Source organism: Trachypithecus francoisi, unplaced genomic scaffold (assembly GCF_009764315.1).
Source record: "Trachypithecus francoisi isolate TF-2019V2 unplaced genomic scaffold, Tfra_2.0 Lachesis_group12, whole genome shotgun sequence".
Taxonomy (NCBI): domain Eukaryota; kingdom Metazoa; phylum Chordata; class Mammalia; order Primates; family Cercopithecidae; genus Trachypithecus; species Trachypithecus francoisi.
The window spans coordinates 2,754,498-2,773,327 of record NW_022681457.1 but is presented as its reverse complement, the minus strand read 5'-3'; the positions used below and the strand labels follow the sequence as shown (position 1 = coordinate 2,773,327).

Genomic DNA, 18,830 nt, shown 5'->3' with positions numbered 1-18,830 from the left:
TTTTTTTTTTTTTTTTTTGTAGAAACCAGGGTTTTGCTATGTTGCCCAAGCTGGTCTCAAACTCCTAGGCTTAAGCAATCCACCTGTCTCAGCCTCCCAAAGTGCTGGGATTACAGGTGTGGGCCACTGTGCCGGCCATGTTTCTCTACTTCTGCTGGCAAGGATGTTCTAGTATTTGCATGGCTCCTAGCCCTCATCTCCGTTTCTCTGCACAGATGTTACCTTCCCCGTGAGGTCTGCCTTATACCTGAGGCCTGTATTATAAACTGCAACTCCCCATTCCCCAACCCCGTTGTTTCTTCTCTCCAGAACACTAAGCACCATCTGATCTACTATACCTTTTCCTTATTGTCCTAATTTATTGCTGGTTTTCTTCACCAAAATGTCAGCTCCCTGAGGCTAGAGATTTGTGTCTGTTCTGTCCACGGCTATATGCCCAGCACCTAGAACAGTGCCTGGCCCAGTGAAGAGTGAATAAATGAACTGGACCCAGGGAAGAAACAGACTTGCCCCCAGGTCACTCAGAGAGTTAGCTGTGCCCACACCCGCTCCTGGTGCCCTGCGTGATCACGAAGGGGATGGGTACTCACCAATCACAACGTCCACAGGCAGCTGGGCCAGCAGGGACCCAATGGGCGTGAGGGCCTCCGAGCTGTCCAGGGCTCCCTGGTCCCGGAGGTAGAGGATGGCGGTCTCCAGGCTGGCTGGTGGTGGGGGCTCGATGAAGGGGAAGGTTCGGGGGTCCCCCATGCTCATGCTCTTCATCTAGAATGAGAAGAAAAATCCCCAAGATTGGGAAACACAAGAACCACTGTGCAGCATAGGGGGGCTCAGGGATCACAAACTCATGACATTTTGAAATTCCCAGTGTCGGCGGGCATAGTGGCTCATGCCTGTAATCCCAACACTTTGGGAGGCCAAGACGAGTGGATCATTTGAGGTCAGGAGTTCGAGACCATCCTGACCAACATGGTGAAACTCTGTCTCTACTAAAAATATAAAAATTAGTGGTGGTGTGCGCCTGTAGTCCCAGCTACTCAGGAGGCTGAGGCAGGAGAATCGCTTGAACCCAGGAGGCGGAGATTGCAGTAAGCTGAGATCGGGCCTCTGCACTACACTCCAACCTGGCAACACATCAAGACTTCAACTCAAATTCCCAGTGTCAGCCAGGCACAGTGGCTCACACCTGCAATCCCAGCACTTTAGGATGCCACGGCAGGTGGATCACTTGAAGTCAGGAGTTTGAGACCACCCAGGCCAACATGGTGAAACCCTGTCTCTACTAAAAATACAAAAATTAGCTGGGTGTGGTGGCGGGCACCTGTAATCTCAACTACTTGGGAGGCTGAGGCAGAAGAATTGCTTGAACCTGGAGGGCGGAGGTTGCAGTGAGCAGAGATTTTACCACTGCACTCCAGCCTGGGCCACAGAGTGAGATTCCATCTCAAACATAACATAACATAACATAACGTAACATTCCCGATGTCAAGATCCATTATACAGAGGCAGGCAAGGAGGGCTGCTGTCTCTGTGTCTGTCTCCCTAGCACATCTTCCCCCAGACCCTGACCATGGATGAGAGGCACATGACCTGAGCTGGACCAATCAGAATCCTTCCCTGAGACTGGAGCCAGGAAGAGCATTCCCAGCATCCTCTCTGGTTGTGGCCAGGATGGAAGCCTATCTTATTAACCCAGAACTGCTGTGACTTTTGGCTTTGTCCATTGTTTGGAAACGGGCCCATCTACAGCAGATGGGGAAATTCTTGGATTGTTCCTAAGTTAGACATACTGCCTCACCAATGCACAAAATGGTAAGATCCCCCTTTCTGCCTACAATCGTTGCAGTTGTATTTCTCTCACCTGCAACCAAAAGAATCCCAATTAATGCAGCGGCCCAGGCAGGCAGCAGGTGGTGGGAGAATTAAGTGACAGTGTATGTCCACCCCGGAGCCTGGCGTGGCATACGTAAGCAAACAGCAACTCTCTGGTGACTGGAAGGAGAGGCTGGCAAGGCAGCTCATGTGATGGCCAGAGAGTAAGAAGTAAGCTCAGAGAGCCTGTTTGCCTGGCTTTGATCCGAGGGCACTAGAAGTTCTGGCGTCCACCTGCAAGCAGCTGCTGCTCCTTCCTCCCTGCTGACCAAGCCTTGATGTTGTGTAGGAGTTTACCCAATACTCATTTAAAAACCTTTATAGGGCCGGGCGCGGTGGCTCAAGCCTGTAATCCCAGCACTTTGGGAGGCCGAGACGGGCGGATCACGAGGTCAGGAGATCGAGACCATCCTGGCTAACACGGTGAAACCCCGTCTCTACTAAAAAAAAAATACAAAAATCTAGCCGGGCGAGGTGGCGGGCGCCTGTAGTCCCAGCTACTCGGGAGGCTGAGGCAGGAGAATGGCGTAAACCCGGGAGGCGGAGCTTGCAGTGAGCTGAGATCCGGCCACTGCACTCCAGCCCGGGCTACAGAGCGAGACTCCGTCTCAAAAAAAAAAAACCTTTATAGACCAGGCATGGTAGCTCACGCCTGTAATCCCAACACTCTGGAAGGCCAAGGCAGGCAGGTCATCTGAGGTCAGAAGTTCAAGACCAGCCTGGCCAACATGGTGAAACTAAAAATATAAAAATTATAAATATAAAAAATACTGATAATATAAATATAAAAAATACTAAAAATATAAAAATTAGTTGGGCCTGGTGGCACCCATCTGTGGTCCCAACTACTCAGGAGGCCGAGGCAGGAGAACCACTTGAGCCTGGGAGGTGGAGGTTGCAGTGAGCCGAGATCACACCACTGCACTCCAGCGTGGGTGACAGAATGAGACTCACTCTCAAAAATAAATAGGCCGGGCGCGGTGGCTCCAGCCTGTAATCCCAGCACTTTGGGAGGCCGAGACGGGCGGATCATGAGGTCAGGAGATCGAGACCATCCTGGCTAATACGGTGAAACCCCGTCTCTACTAAAAAATACAAAAAACTAGCCGGGCGAGGTGGCAGGCGCCTGTAGTCCCAGCTACTCGGGAGGCTGAGGCAGGAGAATGGCGTAAACCCGGGGGGCGGAGCTTGCAGTGAGCTGAGATCTGGCCACTGCACTCCAGCCTGGGCCACAGAGCGAGACTCTGTCTCAAAAAAAAATAAAAATAAAAATAAATAAATAAATAAATAAATAACCTTTACATTAGCAGCTCTAATTTAAAGAGGCAGGGGGCAGGGCAGGGGTTTTTTAAAATTCTGCAGGTGTTTCTAGTATGCAGCTAGGGCTGAGACACTGCTCTGATCAACTCAGGCAATGCCACAACCCTAGACAATTGCTGGCCATAGGGTGAACATATGTGACCTGGTTCTGCTGACAAGAGAGGATGAGAGACTGGCCAGAGGCTTCTAGAAAATGTTCCCGTGGTCTCAAAAATTAGACCCACGAGAAGGGCAGTTCCTTGCTTCTGCCTCTGGACAGTAAAGGAGGAGGAAGTGACCCACTGTGCCTGGGGCCAGTGGCCACTCACGAAGCAGGCTCTGACGCCTGGTGGCCTCGGATGGAGCCCTGACTCTACTACTTGCCAGCTGTGTGACCTGGGGCAATATTTTCTCTCTCTGTGCATCCTTCTTCTGGTCGAAAAATTAAGATAAGACAACCTACCCCATGGACTTTGTTTTTTTATGAGACAGGGTCTTGCTCTATCACTCAGGCTGGAGTGCAATGATGCAATCAAGGCTCACTGCAGCCTCGACCTCCTGGGCTCAAGTGATCCTCCTGCCTCAGCCTCCTGCGTGGGATCACAGGTGTGTGCCACCGCACTGGGCTAATTTTTAAATTTTTTGTAGAGTCAGGGCCTCACCATGTTGCCTAGGCTGGTCTCAACCTCCTGGCCTCAAGCAATCCTCCTGCCTCAACCTCCCAAAGTGCTGGGATAACAGGCATGAGCCACTCATTGTTGCCGCGGGAAGTCAGGGACCCCAAACGGAGAGACTGGCTGAAGCCGCGGCAGAAGAACATAAATTGTGAAGGTTTCATGGACATTTATTAGTTCCCAAAATTAATACTTTTATAATTTCTTACACCTGTCTTTACTATAATCTCTGAACATAAATTGTGAAGATTTCATGGACACTTATCACTTCCCCAGTGAATATCCTTGTGATTTCCTATGTCTGTCTTTACTTAATCTCCTAATCCCGTCATCTTTTTTGTAAGCTGAGGAGGATGAATGTCACCTCAGGACACTGTAATGATTGTGTCTGTTTGGATGAGCGGAGGCAAGATGGTGCACTTCCGGGTTCTTCATCCCCCCCCCTCCAACTTTTCCCGCGCGCGCGAAAATGCAGCCGACGCCCGGGAAGGTGCAGACCAACTGGGCATGCGCCAGGTGACGTCAATCTGAAGAGACCAAGATTTACCTGGTCGCACCTGCGGAACGCCCCCGGACACGCCCGTGCCCCGCCTATCGCCCTCCCACTCCCAGAAAAGCCGCTGCGGACCAGTGCCACGCGCGGACTTCCCAGCTTCCCCACTGCGGTCGGGACTGCCGGAACTCCGTCCGAGAGCAGCACGGAGAACTCTGGGGGCCTCATTTGCCGGAGGCCAACAGACCTCTCCTTACCCACCTTCTTCCCCTGAAGCTAGGTGACCAAAATAAACTTGCAGTTTTGCTCCTACCCTTGCCTAGTCGCTGGTTCCTTTGCGCCCGCTCTGGTGGTCTTAGAAAAAACAAGTCAGTTGGTGCCGAACCCGGGAGGAGACCCCTCCTCGGGGCCCCCAGGGCCTGGGGAGCCTCCTCCTCCTCCTCGCTCCACGCCGCAGACGGACCAGGACCTGAGACCCGCTTCCCTCACTCTCACGGCCTCTCTGGGGTAAGTGCCCTTGTCTCCTCTTTACCTCCCTCGGCCAGAAATCCTGCGCAGGTCCGGGGTCCATTTGGAGCCACCAAGTGGCTCGGGAGACCCGTTCAGGACGGAGACGTCCGCCTGAAGGTAATCTCCACTTAGGCTTCAAGAGCCTCTCGTCTGTCTCTGCTGGTTCCAAAGGACGCTTTGAAGCCAGGCAGGGATCCATTCCCATGTCCATTGGGTCCATTGTTGTCGGTAAAGAGGAAACAAATGGGAAACCCCCAGTCCAAATTTCCAAAGAGCACTCCCTTGGGGTGCCTCCTAGCCAATTTAAAAACCTTACAGCTTGAACAAGACCTTAGGAGGAAGCGGTTAATTTTCCTTTCCACTGTGGCGTGGCCCCGATACAAACTAGACAATCAGTCTCAGTGGCCACCGGAGGGCACCCTAGATCGCAATGTTCTGACCGACCTCAGCAATTTCTGCCAGCGGTTAGGCAAGTGGTCTGAAATTACGTACATACAAGGCTTTTGGGCCTTACGCTCTCGTCCCGACCTGTGTAGCCGGTGCTCTTCGGCCCAAGTTATGCTAGCCAAGGACGCCGGCTCACAGGAACCCGAAAAAGAGGAGTCTTCATTCCTTTCTGTTCAGCCGGAGGATCTAGGGTTTCCCTCACTTCCGCCCTATACTTCTCCTCCCTCCGCCCGGACTCCTCCTTCCTCTTCCTTACCTACTAGTAATCCACTCAGTCCCGTGCTTCCTTCGGGGCACCCAACTGGCTGTCTTGAGTCTCCTGTCTCTGCACACACCCGCTCTAAGTGCCCTGCTGATGCCTCCACTCCTGCCCCACACCCTCCTACAGTGTTAGCACCTTTGCGAGAGGTGGCTGGGGCGGAGGGGGTAGTCAGAGTACATGTCCCTTTTTCATTGGCCGATCTTTCCAAAATTGAAAAGCGTTTAGGGGATTCTCAGCTAATCCCACCGTTTACATAAAGGAATTTAGGTATCTTTGTCAGGCTTATGACTTAACTTGGCATGACCTCCAGGTTATCCTAACCTCCACCCTAAACCCTGAGGAGCAAGAGCGCATCCTAGCGGCCGCCAGGCAGCACGCCAACCAACTACATTTAACTGATGCCACCATCCCACTAGGGGAGCAAGCAGTCCCCTCGGCAGACCCAGACTGGAACTACCAAGCAAACCAGCCTGGGCGCCGTAGGCGAGACATAATGGTTCAGTGTTTGTTGGCTGGTATGCAAACAGCCTCAAACAAAACTGTAAATTTTAACAAATTAAAAGAAATTATACAAAATCCAGAAGAAAATCCAGCCGCATTCTTAAATAGGCTGACTGAGGTTCTAACCCAATATACCCGGTTAGATCCGGCCTCCCCCACAGGGGCCACCATTTTGGCGTCTTATTTCATTTCTCAATCAGCTCCTGACATTCGTAAGAAACTTCAAAAGGTAGAGGATGGTCCTCAGGCACCAATACAAGATCTGGTTAAATTAGCCTTTAAGGTCTATAACTCCAGAGAGGAGACGGCTGAGGCAGTGCGACAGGCACGCCTCAAACAGAAGGCCCAGCTCCTAGCAGCGGCTTTACAGCCCAGTCGTAACCCCAGGCCAGAGAGTACACACTCCGCAGACTCCAAGGCTACGAAAGGAGCCTGCTATAAGTGCGGCAAGGCAGGACACTATGCCAACAGGTGTCCGCAAGGTCCCCGAGCCCCAACGCAGCCTTGCTATAAGTGCAAGGCGTCAGGACATTGGGCCAATGAATGTCCTAAGCCTCGTCCACCAGCAACCCCCTGCCCTGCTTGCCAGCAGGGAGGACACTGGAAGTCTGATTGCCCCACCCTGAGAACAGGTGCTGCGTCTCCACGTGACCCCCTTTCCCAGGATCCTGGGAGCTCCTTCCAGCTCCTACATCTGGACGACAACGACGACTGAAGGTGCCGAGACTCGGGGACCCCCATCACCCTCGCCGAGCCGCGGGTAACTCTCCTGGTAGCGGGTAAGACAATTAATTTTTTAATAGATAGCGGGGCTACCTATTCTGTTTTGCCGTCCTTCTCTGGACCTAGCCTTCCATCCGATATCTCTGTAGTAGGAGTAGACGGAAAGCCATCCACCCCACGAAAAACTCCACTCCTTAGTTGCTGCCTGGCCAACAACTACTTTGCGCACTCGTTCCTCATTATACCCTCATGCCCTACCCCCTTACTAGGCCGAGACATCCTAAGCACCTTAAAGGCCTCCATATACATTCCCACCAACTCATCCACTCCCCTTCAACCCCCTCATGACCTGTTGCTCATGCTTTGTGCAAGTGCACAGGCTCCTCCTATGTCGCCCCCACCCCCCACCTTCCCTATTTCTGTACACCCTCAAGTGTGGGACACTTCCACCCCGGTCATAGCTGCCCACCACCCACCAGTTCTCGTCAAGCTCAAAGATCCCACTCGTTTCCCAAACCGCCCCCAATTCTCTCTCTCTCCGACACATCTACAAGGTTTAAAGCCAATTATCACGCGACTACTTAGCCAACATATTCTTGTCCGCACACATTCCCCCTGTAACACTCCAATACTTCCAGTTAAAAAGGCAGACGGAACGTATAGGTTAGTACAGGATCTTAGGCTAGTCAATGAAGCCACCCGTCCCACGCACCCTGTAGTTCCCAACCCTTACACCCTTCTGTCCCATATCCCCACCAATTCTACTTATTTTACTGTGCTAGACCTTAAGGATGCTTTCTTTACTATACCCCTACACACAGACTGCCAGTTCCTTTTTGCTTTCACATGGGAGGACCCAGACACACATACCTCCACTCAACTGACGTGGACAGTCCTCCCACAAGGGTTCCGGGACAGCCCCCATTTCTTTGGTCAGGCCTTAGCGAAAGACCTTGCCTCTTGCCCTCTCACAAAGAGCAAAGTTCTGCAGTATGTAGATGATCTCCTAATCTGTAGCCCTACCAAACAAGACTCTCTTCTAGACACTGCAACTCTCCTCAACCATTTAGGCTCATTAGGTTATAGAGTATCTGAACACAAGGCCCAAATTTCTTGCCAAACCGTCATATACTTAGGAATTGAAATCACCCCAACAACCCGGTCACTAACTACTGACCGCATGGCCCTAATACGTAACCTTCTTCCCCCTCAAGATGCAAAAGAAATTCAATCCTTCCTAGGTCTAATAGGTTTCTTCAGACATTGGATCCCCAATTTTGGAATCCTAGCCAAACCTTTATACGCTGCAGTTAAAGAAACCCCACATGGGCCTTTGTCCAACCCCAAGTTAATCTCGACTCATTTCACCCGCTTAAAAGCTTGCCTTCTCTCACAACCCACTCTCTCACTGCCTGATTTCCAGCGTCCCTTCCAACTCTTTACAGATGAAAGGCAGAAAGTGGCAGTTGGTCTCTTAGCCCAGCCTGTCGGTAACACCCACCGTCCTGTGGCCTATCTATCCAAACAGCTAGACCCAACTGTACAAGGCTGGCAACCTTGTCTGCGTGCGCTAGCAGCAGCAGCCTGCCTGACCCAGGAAGCAAAAAAGCTCATTAGAGGCAGTAATCTGACAGTCTTCTCCACACACCGTCTTCAGGATCTCATCTCTCATAAAAGTATTAGCCACTTAACTCCATCCCGGCTCCAGCTTTTCCATGTCTTATTCATAGAAGACCCCACTGTTACTTTAGAAGTTTGCTCCTCTCTAAATCCAGCCACTTTACTGCCAGGCTCTCTTAAACCACTCCATACTAAACATTCTTGTCCTGAGGTTCTGGAGGCCCAGCCCCCCAGCCACCTACACTTGCATGACCAGCCCCTTCAGAATGCACAACTAACCCTATTTGTGGATGGCAGCTCCTTTATCAACCCTCAAGGAAACAGACAGGCAGGATATGCAGTAGTTACCTCTTCCACAGTTTTGGAGGCAAAACCCCTACCACAAGGGACCACATCACAGCAGGCAGAACTCACTGCACTAACCAAGGCACTCCTACTATCAAAAGGAAAAACAGTAAACATATACACAGATTCTAAATATGCTTTTCTAATCGCACACACTCATTCAGTTATCTGGAGAGAGAGAGGGTTTTTAACCACCGGCGGTACCCCTATTATTAACAAAAACCAAATACTCAAACTACTAGATGCACTGTCGGCACCTTCCAAGGTAGCCATTATACATTGTAAAGGGCACCAAACTTCATCTAACCTGGTAGCAGCCGGCAACAATTTCGCTGACATCACTGCCAAGTCAGCCGCCGGATTTTCCACCCCTAAGCCTCCTTCCGCCTGTTTTCTCTCCCCCCAGTATGCCCCTAATTACACTCAGGAAGAAAAGGCTAAGCTATTACAAAATCCAACAGCCAAACTAGCTACGGGTGACTGGATTTATATTAATAACAAACTAGTTATTCCTGAAACACAACTCCATACCATTCTAACAGACATACATAATTCTTTACATATAGGACCCAAAGCCTTATATAATTTCCTAAATCCCCTCCTCCACTGTCCAACACTACAAAAACACTTACTTACAATCAACCAGCAGTGCTCTACCTGCCTAAAGGCAAATCCTCAAGGCGCATTGCGTAATCCCCATCCCAGCCATCAACTCAGAGGATACCAACCAGGTGAAGATTGGCAAATTGATTTCACACATATGCCAAAACATAAAAAATTCAAATACCTCTTAACCCTTGTGGACACCTTTTCCGGGTGGATCGAGGCCTACCCTACCACAGGAGAAACCGCTAACATTGTTGCCTCTATACTCACTGAACATATTATTCCTAGGTTTGGCCTCCCGGTCACTCTTCAATCTGATAATGGTCCAGCATTCATCTCTAAGGTAGTCCAACAGGTGGCAGCCCTCCTACACATCACCTGGAAACTCCACATCCCTTATAGGCCCCAGTCTTCTGGTAAGGTAGAAAAGGCTAACGGACTCATCAAACAGCAGCTCACCAAACTCTCAATCGAAACCCGGCAGTCGTGGGTAACTCTCCTTCCCTTAGCCCTGACCCAGCTGCGGGCAGCACCTCGAAGCCCAACAGGTCTCAGTCCATTCGAATTAGTCTACGGACGGCCCCTAACCCTCCAACAAATACCTTCCCTGCCAGCCCCTTTGGCGAACTACCTCCCATATCTCACTCTTCTCAGACAACTCCTAAGACAACACGCTGAGTTAGCACACCCTCCTCCAACAGACGCCTACAACCCACATCTCTCCCTCAGTCCTGGAGACCAAGTATACATAAAAGATATCCAAGCCAAAGACTTACAGCCCAGGTGGAAAGGCCCATACATTGTCCTCCTGTCTACACATACAGCCGCAAAACTCCTAGGACACACGCATTGGATTCATATCTCCCAGCTAAAGAGGGCCCCCACCGGGAACAATCAGTGGACATCAGTTCAACTTTCCCCCACTCGCCTCAAACTTACAAAACTTTCTTAACTAGTTCATGCTCCCTGACCCCTGGCGCTTAGCTCGCTTTCTCACCATCTTCTACATAAACCTATCAGACTTTCAATACATAACCCCAGACCCAGATCTACCTCCAGACAATAGTCCAGAGCAGTGGTTCTCCCATCTCCTAACCTTCATTGAACATCTCCAGTGGCAAGGGACACTCCGTGACTACACGGAAAATGAAGTCTCATTTTATACTTATATTGCTGTTTCACTCATTCACTCAGACCTTTGCTAGTCCGCCTACTGTATGGCAATTTTTTTCTCATCACTGAAACTTGGCCACAAGACAGCCGAACACACTCAGTAGTACATAGCTCTGCCAGTTGCCTTCCTTAAGGCTATCAAACTTCTCTCCACACAATAGAGACCCCTTTCTCATGGCTCGCACTTATCTGCCAAAGGCTAGACTTAACCTACACTGTGAATATAACCAATCTCTCCCACTGCTTCCTCTGTGAGGCTTTAGAAGGCCCCCACCTAGTGGCAGCCCCCTGCCCATGGCCTTCAACACAACTGGTCAAACATCCACAATTCACTTACACTCCAGGCGCCACTATACCAGAAATCCAAACTGCCCAATCCTTCCTTTCCGTTATTCAACTCCAAATTCATCCTGAGGTAATCATGCTCAGGCACCCAATGGAGGCCACACAGCCCCCATTGAAGGCTATTTCTCATCCAACTGCCCAATCCTTCCTTTCCGTTATTCACTCCAAATTCATCCTGAGGTAATCATACTCAGGCACCCAATGGAGGCCACACAGCCCCCATTGAAGGCTATTTCTCGTCCAAACTGCCCAATCCTTCCTTTCCGTTATTCAACTCCAAATTCATCCTGAGGTAATCATGCTCAGGCACCCAATGGAGGCCACACAGCCCCCATTGAAGGCTATTTCTCATCCAACTGCCCAATCCTCCTTTCCGTTATTCAACTCCAAATTCATCCTGAGGTAATCATGCTCAGGCACCCAATGGAGGCCACACAGCCCCCATTGAAGGCTATTTCTCATCCAAACTGCCCAATCTTCCTTTCCGTTATTCAACTCCAAATTCATCCTGAGGTAATCATACTCAGGCACCCAATGGAGGCCACACAGCCCCCATTGAAGGCTATATCTCGTGCAACTGATCTCTCTCTAAAACTCTTAACCATACAGCCATTAACTGATCCCTCTATGTCCCCGTGTCCTTGGTCCTCAGTCTAACTTTATACAGCCAGGCAGAAGTAGCAGAGCTTTTCCAGCAACTTTCCATGCCACTACGCCACCCCCGTAAAAAAAAAAAAAAAACGGGCTGTTGTCCTCCCTCTAGTTATTGGAATCAGCTGAAAGCCTGGCCTCCCTGCAGCGCCGAACTACCTCAATAGCCTAAGTAGCTGCCCAAAACAGGCGAGCCCTAGACTTGCTTATAGCTGAAAAAGGAGGCACTTGTCTCTTCCTTGGAGAAGAGTGCTGCTATTATGTTAGCAAGTCAGGCCTAGTAGACACTAACATTCAAACCCTCAATAAAATAAAAAACTGAGATACAAAACCTTAACACCCCAACCTTGCCAGGACCTTCCTTCTGGGTTTTGCCCATATTCTGACAAATGCTTCCATACCTCGTTCCTATACTAATACTGTGTCTTATTTTATTTTTCATCCGTGCGTCCAAATGCCAACCATGGGCCCCGACCTTAACGACGCCCCTTAACAGCAGGAAGTAGCCAGACAGACCACGGCGCCCCTTTATCACTATTACCAATAAAAGGTTGGACTGTTTGGATGAGCGGAGGCAAGATGGTGCACTTCCGGGTTCTTCATCCCCCCCCCCTCCAACTTTTCCCGCGCGCGCGAAAATGCAGCCGACGCCCGGGAAGGTGCAGACCAACTGGGCATGCGCCAGGTGACGTCAATCTGAAGAGACCAAGATTTACCTGGTCGCACCTGCGGAACGCCCCCGGACACGCCCGTGCCCCGCCTATCGCCCTCCCACTCCCAGAAAAGCCGCTGCGGACCAGTGCCACGCGCGGACTTCCCAGCTTCCCCACTGCGGTCGGGACTGCCGGAACTCCGTCCGAGAGCAGCACGGAGAACTCTGGGGGCCTCATTTGCCGGAGGCCAACAGACCTCTCCTTACCCACCTTCTTCCCCTGAAGCTAGGTGACCAAAATAAACTTGCAGTTTTGCTCCTACCCTTGCCTAGTCGCTGGTTCCTTTGCGCCCGCTCTGGTGGTCTTAGAAAAAACAAGTCAGTGTCAACTGCACAAATTGTTTGTAGAACATGTATGTTTGAATAATATGAAATCTGGGCATCTTAAAAAAAAGAACAGGATAACAGCGATGTTCAGGGAACAAGAGAGGTAACTTTGAACTGGCCGCTGGTGAGCCCGACGGAACAGAGCTATATTTCTCCTCTTTCAAAAGCAAATAGGAGAAATATCGCTGAATTCTTTTTCTCAGCAAGGAACATCCCTGAGAAAGAGAATGCGCCCTGAAGGTACGCTTATAGACGGCCCCTTTTAAGGAGTGCAGTCGTCTTTTATGGTCGAAGCCAAAGGGATGAAATAAGCCCCGGTTTCCTGTAGCGCTCCCAGGCTTATTAGGTGGAGGAAAATTCCCGCCTAATAAATTTTGGTCAGACAGGTTGTCTGCTCTCAAACCCCGTTTTCTGATAAGATGTTATCAATGACAATGCATGCCCGAAACTTCATTAGCAATTTTAATTTCGCCCCATCCTGTGGTCCTGTGATCTCACCCCGCCTGCATTTGCTTTGTGATACTTTATTACCTTGTGAAGTATGTGATCTCTGTGACCCACACCCTATTCGTGCACTCCCTCCCCTTTTGAAAATCGCTAATAAAAACTTGCTGGTTTTACGGCGTGGGGAACATCACGGATCCTGTCAACGTGTGATGTCTCCCCCGGACACCTAGCTTTAAATTTCTCTCTCTTGTGCTCTTTCCCTTTACTTCTCAACCCAGCCGAGACACTTAGGAAATAGAAAAGAACCCACATTAAACATCGGGAGCGGGTTCTCCCGATAATTGTGCCTGGCAGCACCAGTATTTTTTAAAAAAAAGATGAAATCAAACAGAATAGAAAATAGTGTGCACCTCCTGCAGGAAGGCCACTGGTTTGTGCTACACCTGCACATGAGCCTGTGGCAGACACCATCAGCTGCTCCCAACTTTCCTTTTTCTTTCGTTCCTGAGCACAAGGACTACACTTTCCAGCCTCCTTCATGGTTGGGCATGGCCACAAGACTGAGGACTGACCGGGAGTGGTGAGGGCAAGGCAAGTGCGCCATTTGCAGGCTGGACCCGCAAAATCTCCTGTACTCACCTCCCACGCCCTTGACCCTTTGGCTGGCTGGACACACATGCAGGAAAAGCCCCTGGGGAAATGATAGAGCCACAGGAGGGAAGGAGCCTGGGTCCCTGAATAAAGAAAATTGCCTGCCAACCTGGAAACCACCATTCCACTGTTGGCCATTCGTGACCGTGTATATTTGTCATGGCAGTCTAACCTATGCTAAATTAACAAATGAGGTACAAATCATGACATAAAATGTATTGAGAAACCCTGGTTTTAAAAGCCCTTTCCTGCTAGGTTTCCTGTTACAGCTGAAAGCATTCTGATTGAGTCACTGGTTCTTCCTTTGACCCTATAGAAATTTTTTTTTTTTTTTTCAGATGGAGTCTTGTTCTATTGCCCAGGCTGGAGTGCAGTGGCGTGATCTCGGCTCACCGCAACCTCCACCTTCCGGGTTCAAGCAATTCTTCTGCCTCAGCCTCCCAAGTAGCCAGGATTACAGGCGCGCACCACCACACCCAGCTAATTTTTTGTATTTTTAGTAGAGACTCGTTTCACCATGTTGGTCATGCTGGTCTCAAACTCCTGACATCAAGTGATCCACCTGCCTTGGCCTGCCAAAGTGCTGGGATTACAGGTGTGAGCCACCATGCCCAGTTGACCCTGTGGATTTAAGGAACAATTCTCCCCTCAACAAGGGTTTTCACATTCCCCTCAGTGGCTTGGCTAGCCCTATCCTTCCTGACCCTGACACTCTGGAATTGTGTAAATGCTTCCTGGCTGGCCGGGCACAATGGCTCATGCCTATAATCCCAGTATTTTAGAAGGACAAGGTGGGAAGATCGCTTGAGCTCAGGAGTATGAGACTAGCCTGGGCAACATAGCAAGACCTGATCTCTACTAAAAATTTAAAAAGTTAGGCTGAGCACAGCGGCTGACGCCTATAATCCCAGCACTTTGGGAGGCCAAGGCAGGTGGATCACGAGGTAAGGAGAGTGAGACCATCCTGGCTAACATGGTGAAACCCTGTCTCTACTAAAAAAAAAAAAAAAAAAAATACAAAAAATTAGCTGGCCGTGGTGGTGCGCGCCTGTAGTCCCAGCCACTTGGGAGGCTGAGGCAGAAGAATCACTTGAACCCGTGAGGCAGAGGTTGCAGTGAGCCAAGATTGTGCCACTGCATTCCAGCCTGAGTGACAGAGGAAGACTCTCTCTCTAAAATAAATAAATAAATAAAATTTTAAAAGTTAGCCAGGCATGGTGGTATGTGCCTGTGGTCCCAGCTACTTGGGACGTGGAGGTAGGAGGATCATTTGAGCCTGTAAGGTGGAGGCTGCAGTGAGCCGTGATCACAGCACTGCACTCTAGCCTGAGTGACAGAGTGAGACCCTATCTTAAAATAAAATAAAATAAAATTTAAAAGGCCTCCCAGGTTCCTCCCTGTGCCAGCAGTCAGCATATAGTCCCATTTCTGCCCGTGCCTCACCTGCAGCACCAAGGAGTCCAGGGCCACCCTCCGAATTTCCGGGACCGGGTAGGGGGCGAAGGCATCATAGTCCGATTCGGCATAGAGGCGGAAGCAGACTCCGGGACCCGTGCGGCCTGCCCGGCCCTTCCGCTGCTCTGCGCTGGCCTGACTGATCCAGAACTCCTGCAGCCGCTGCAGCTTGGCCTGCGGGTCGTAGCTCATCTCCTTCACCTTCCCTGGATGGGAGCAATGAGGAAAGGGAGTCTGTGTGTGGCAGCCACGTGCGGTCGGCCACACGCCTGGCTCTAGCCACTCGCCAACACCCTCACTCCTTTATTCTGTTAATGATAACCGAGGGCTTATTCTGAGTCCAACTCTGACGTTTTATTTATTCTTTCATTTCCTCACTTACACATCTTTTTTTTTTTTTTTTTTGAGACAGGGTCTCATTGTCTCCCAGGCTGGAGTGCAGTGGTTCAATTACAGCTCACTGCAGCCTCAACCCCCCAGGCTCAAGTGATGATCCTCCTAGCTCAGCCTCCCGAATAGCTGGGACTAAAGGGGCACGCCACCATGCCCAGCTAATTTTTTGTAGAGATGGGGTTTCACATGCTGATCTCAAACTCCTGGGCTCAAGCAATCTGCCTCCCTTAGCCTCCCACAGTGATGGGGTTACAGGCATGGGCCACTGCACCCAGCCTTTCACTCACACATCTTTTCATTTATTTTCCCAAGTCTTTGTTTCTTCAGAGGTTCATTTATCCAATCAATACTTATTAAGCACCTACTATGTACCAGGCACTGCAGTAGGCACTAGGGGAAGAGCAATGAGCTAAACAAAGGCCCTAGTCTCACGGGATTGAACAGAGCACTGTATTTCCTCCAGTGGCAAAAAAACCTTTTTTCACATTTTCTTTTTTTTTTTTTGAGACGGAGTTTTGCTCTTATTGCCCGGGCTGGAGTGCAGTGGTGCAATCTCGCTCACTCCGCCCCCCAAGTTCAAGTGATTCTCCTGCCTCAGCCTCCCGAGTAGCTGGGATTACAGGAACCCACCACCATGCCCAGGTCATTTTTATATTTTTAGTAGAGACGGGGTTTCACCATGTTGGCCAGGCTGGTCTCGAACTCCTGATTTCAGGTGATCCACCTGCCTCGCCCTCCCAAAGTGCTGGGATTACAGGCATGAGCCACTGCGCCTGGCAGGCACTATTTTTTTAATTTCTCTCTTTTTTTTCAAAACAGGGTCTCGCTCTGTTGCCCAGGCTTGAGTGCAGTGGCACAATGACGGCTCACTGCAGCCTCGACTTCCTGGGCTCAGGTGATTCTCCCACATCAGTTTCCTGAGCAGCTGGGACTACAAGCATGCACCACCAAGTCTGGCTAATTTTTGTATTTTTAGTAGAGACGGGGTTTCACCATGTTGGCCAGGCTGGTCTCAAACTCCTAACCTCAAGTGATCTGCCTGCCTTGGCCTCCCAAAGTGCTGGGATTATAGGCGTGAGCCACTGCGCCTGGCCTAAAATGTCTTAATGGCACATGAAATTATGAACCATTTTACCATCAATGGCACCCCAGAGTCAATACGACCAGGTAGCTGCTAACACTTATTGAGTGACGGCTCTGTGCCAGGCACTAAGGCACCAAGGGTGTTAAGTCATTTAATCCTCATAACCTGAGGGAGGGCATGTCATTGTCATTTTACAGATAAGCCAACCGATGCATGAAGTGTCAGTGACATGACCCCAGCCACTCAGCCAGCACTGAACCCGGCCGGGCAGGCTCGTGTCTCCAAACACGATGCTGCGCTGACCTCCCAGCGAACACTCCAGTCGGGAAGACAGAAAGCGAACAAACACAGCAGCACATATAAAACAGAATGCTGGACCAGGCGCAGTGGCTCACGCCTGTAATCCCAGCACTTTGGGAGGCCGAGGCTGGCAGATCACTTGAGGTCAGGAGTTCAAGACCAGCCTGGCCAACATGGTGAAACCCTGTCTCTACTAAAAATACAAAAATTAGCCAGGTGTGGTGATGCACGTCCAGAAACCCAGCTACTTGGGAGGCTGAAGCAAGAGAATTGCTTGAACTTGGGAGGCAGAGATTGCAGTGAGCCGAGATCGCACCACTGCATTCCAGTCTGGCAACAGAGCGAGACTCCGTCTCAAAAAAACACAAAAACAAATTGAATGCCAACCCCCCTCATATGAGAAGCAACAGTGGATGGAGAAGGAGGAGGGGATATCTCTTAGAGTGGACAGGATGGGCCTCTCTGATGGGGGGACATTTATGCAGGCCCTGAAATGAGGTGAGGGCCTCAGCTGTGTGGATACCTGGAGAAAGACAGCTCTCAGCAGAGAGAACAGTAAGTGCAAAGGCCCCAGGGCGGAAGCAGGCTTGGGAGGCGTGAGAAAAATTAAGATGTTGCCACTGGTCCACGGCCCCACATGTCATCTTCCAGCATCCCAATTCCGGAAATCCAAAATCTGAAATGCTCAAAAATCTGAAATGTTTTCAGCGCTAACATGACCCTCCAATAAAATGCTCACTGGAGGATTTCAGAGTTTTGGATGTGACATGCTCAAATAATAAAATAGATACAAATACTCCAAATTCCAAAAAACCCGAAATTCCAAACACTTCTGGTAGCAAGCATTTTGGACATGGGAAAGTCAACTGTATTCCCACTTAAAGCTGGTGCGTCCCTGCCACAGGTGTACACCTCCAGACCCCACGCTCCTATCCAAGTCCTTGCGGGTGGCGGGTAGGGGCTTCTGGTGGTCTTTACCAGAATCTACTACAAAGCGGATCCCATCAATGGTGACTGAGGTCTCAGCGATGTTGGTGGAGAGGATGCATTTCCGGACTCCAGGAGGCGCCACATCAAATACCTGGGGGAAAGGGAGGGGGTGATGTCAGGAACTAACTCAGCCCCGACTAACCTATGTGTCCAATTTCCCATCCACCCCCATGTCCCTTTCCTCCTCCAGAGACCTCCCTCTCGGAGACGGCTCACCATCCCCCCATCACCTGGGCCATCCTGGGCCCTCCCCCACCCTCAGACGGAGGCAGTCTTGCTCTGTCACCCAGGCTGGAGTATAGTGGCGTGATCTTAGCTCACTGCAGCCTCTGCCTCCTGGGTTCAAGCATTCTCTTGCCTCAGCCTCCCAAGCAGATGGGATTACAGGCGCCTGCCACCAAGCCTGGCTGATTTTTGTATTTTAAGGAGAGATGGGGTTTCACCACATTGGCCAGGCTGATCTCGAACTCCTGACCTTAGGTGATCCACCCGCCTCAGCCTCCCAATGTGCTGGGATTACAGGTGTGAACCACCACACGTGGCCCCCGACCTGAACATCTTGAACTTTTTATTTTTTTGAGACAAGTGTCTCACTCTTTGGCCTACATTGGAATGCAGTGGCGTGATCACAGCTCATTGCAGCCTTGACCTCCCGAGCTCATGTGATCCTCCTGCATCAGCCTCCCAAGTAGCTGGGATTATAGGCACATGCCACCATGCCCAGCTAGTTTTGTTTTGTAGAGACAAGGTCTCACTATGTTGCCTAGGATGGTCTCTAACTCCTAAGCTCGGGTCATCCTCCTGCCTCAGCTTCCTGTGCTGGGATTATATGCATGAGCCACCGCACCAGGCCATCTTGAACTTTTCTTGAAATCCTTCCCTCCTCCCACAGCCTGGCCCCTGCCCTGGTCCAGGCCTCTCCTCGCCCACTCTGATCCTGCTCTAGCTTC

General features: G+C 50.5%; 1 protein-coding gene across 2 annotated transcripts in view; it reads right to left on the bottom strand.

The window, feature by feature from the left end:
- Window positions 1-18,830, bottom strand: part of DHX34 (DExH-box helicase 34) — a 54,654-nt gene that overhangs the window by 15,388 nt on the left and 20,436 nt on the right. For both annotated transcript variants that reach the window (XM_033223818.1, XM_033223819.1), the window contains exons 5-7: window positions 17,869-17,971; window positions 15,102-15,319; window positions 591-765 (exon numbers count right to left, since the gene is read on the bottom strand). In XM_033223818.1, coding sequence (XP_033079709.1) covers window positions 591-765; window positions 15,102-15,319; window positions 17,869-17,971 — 496 coding nt within the window. The remainder of the gene's footprint in view (window positions 1-590; window positions 766-15,101; window positions 15,320-17,868; window positions 17,972-18,830) is intronic.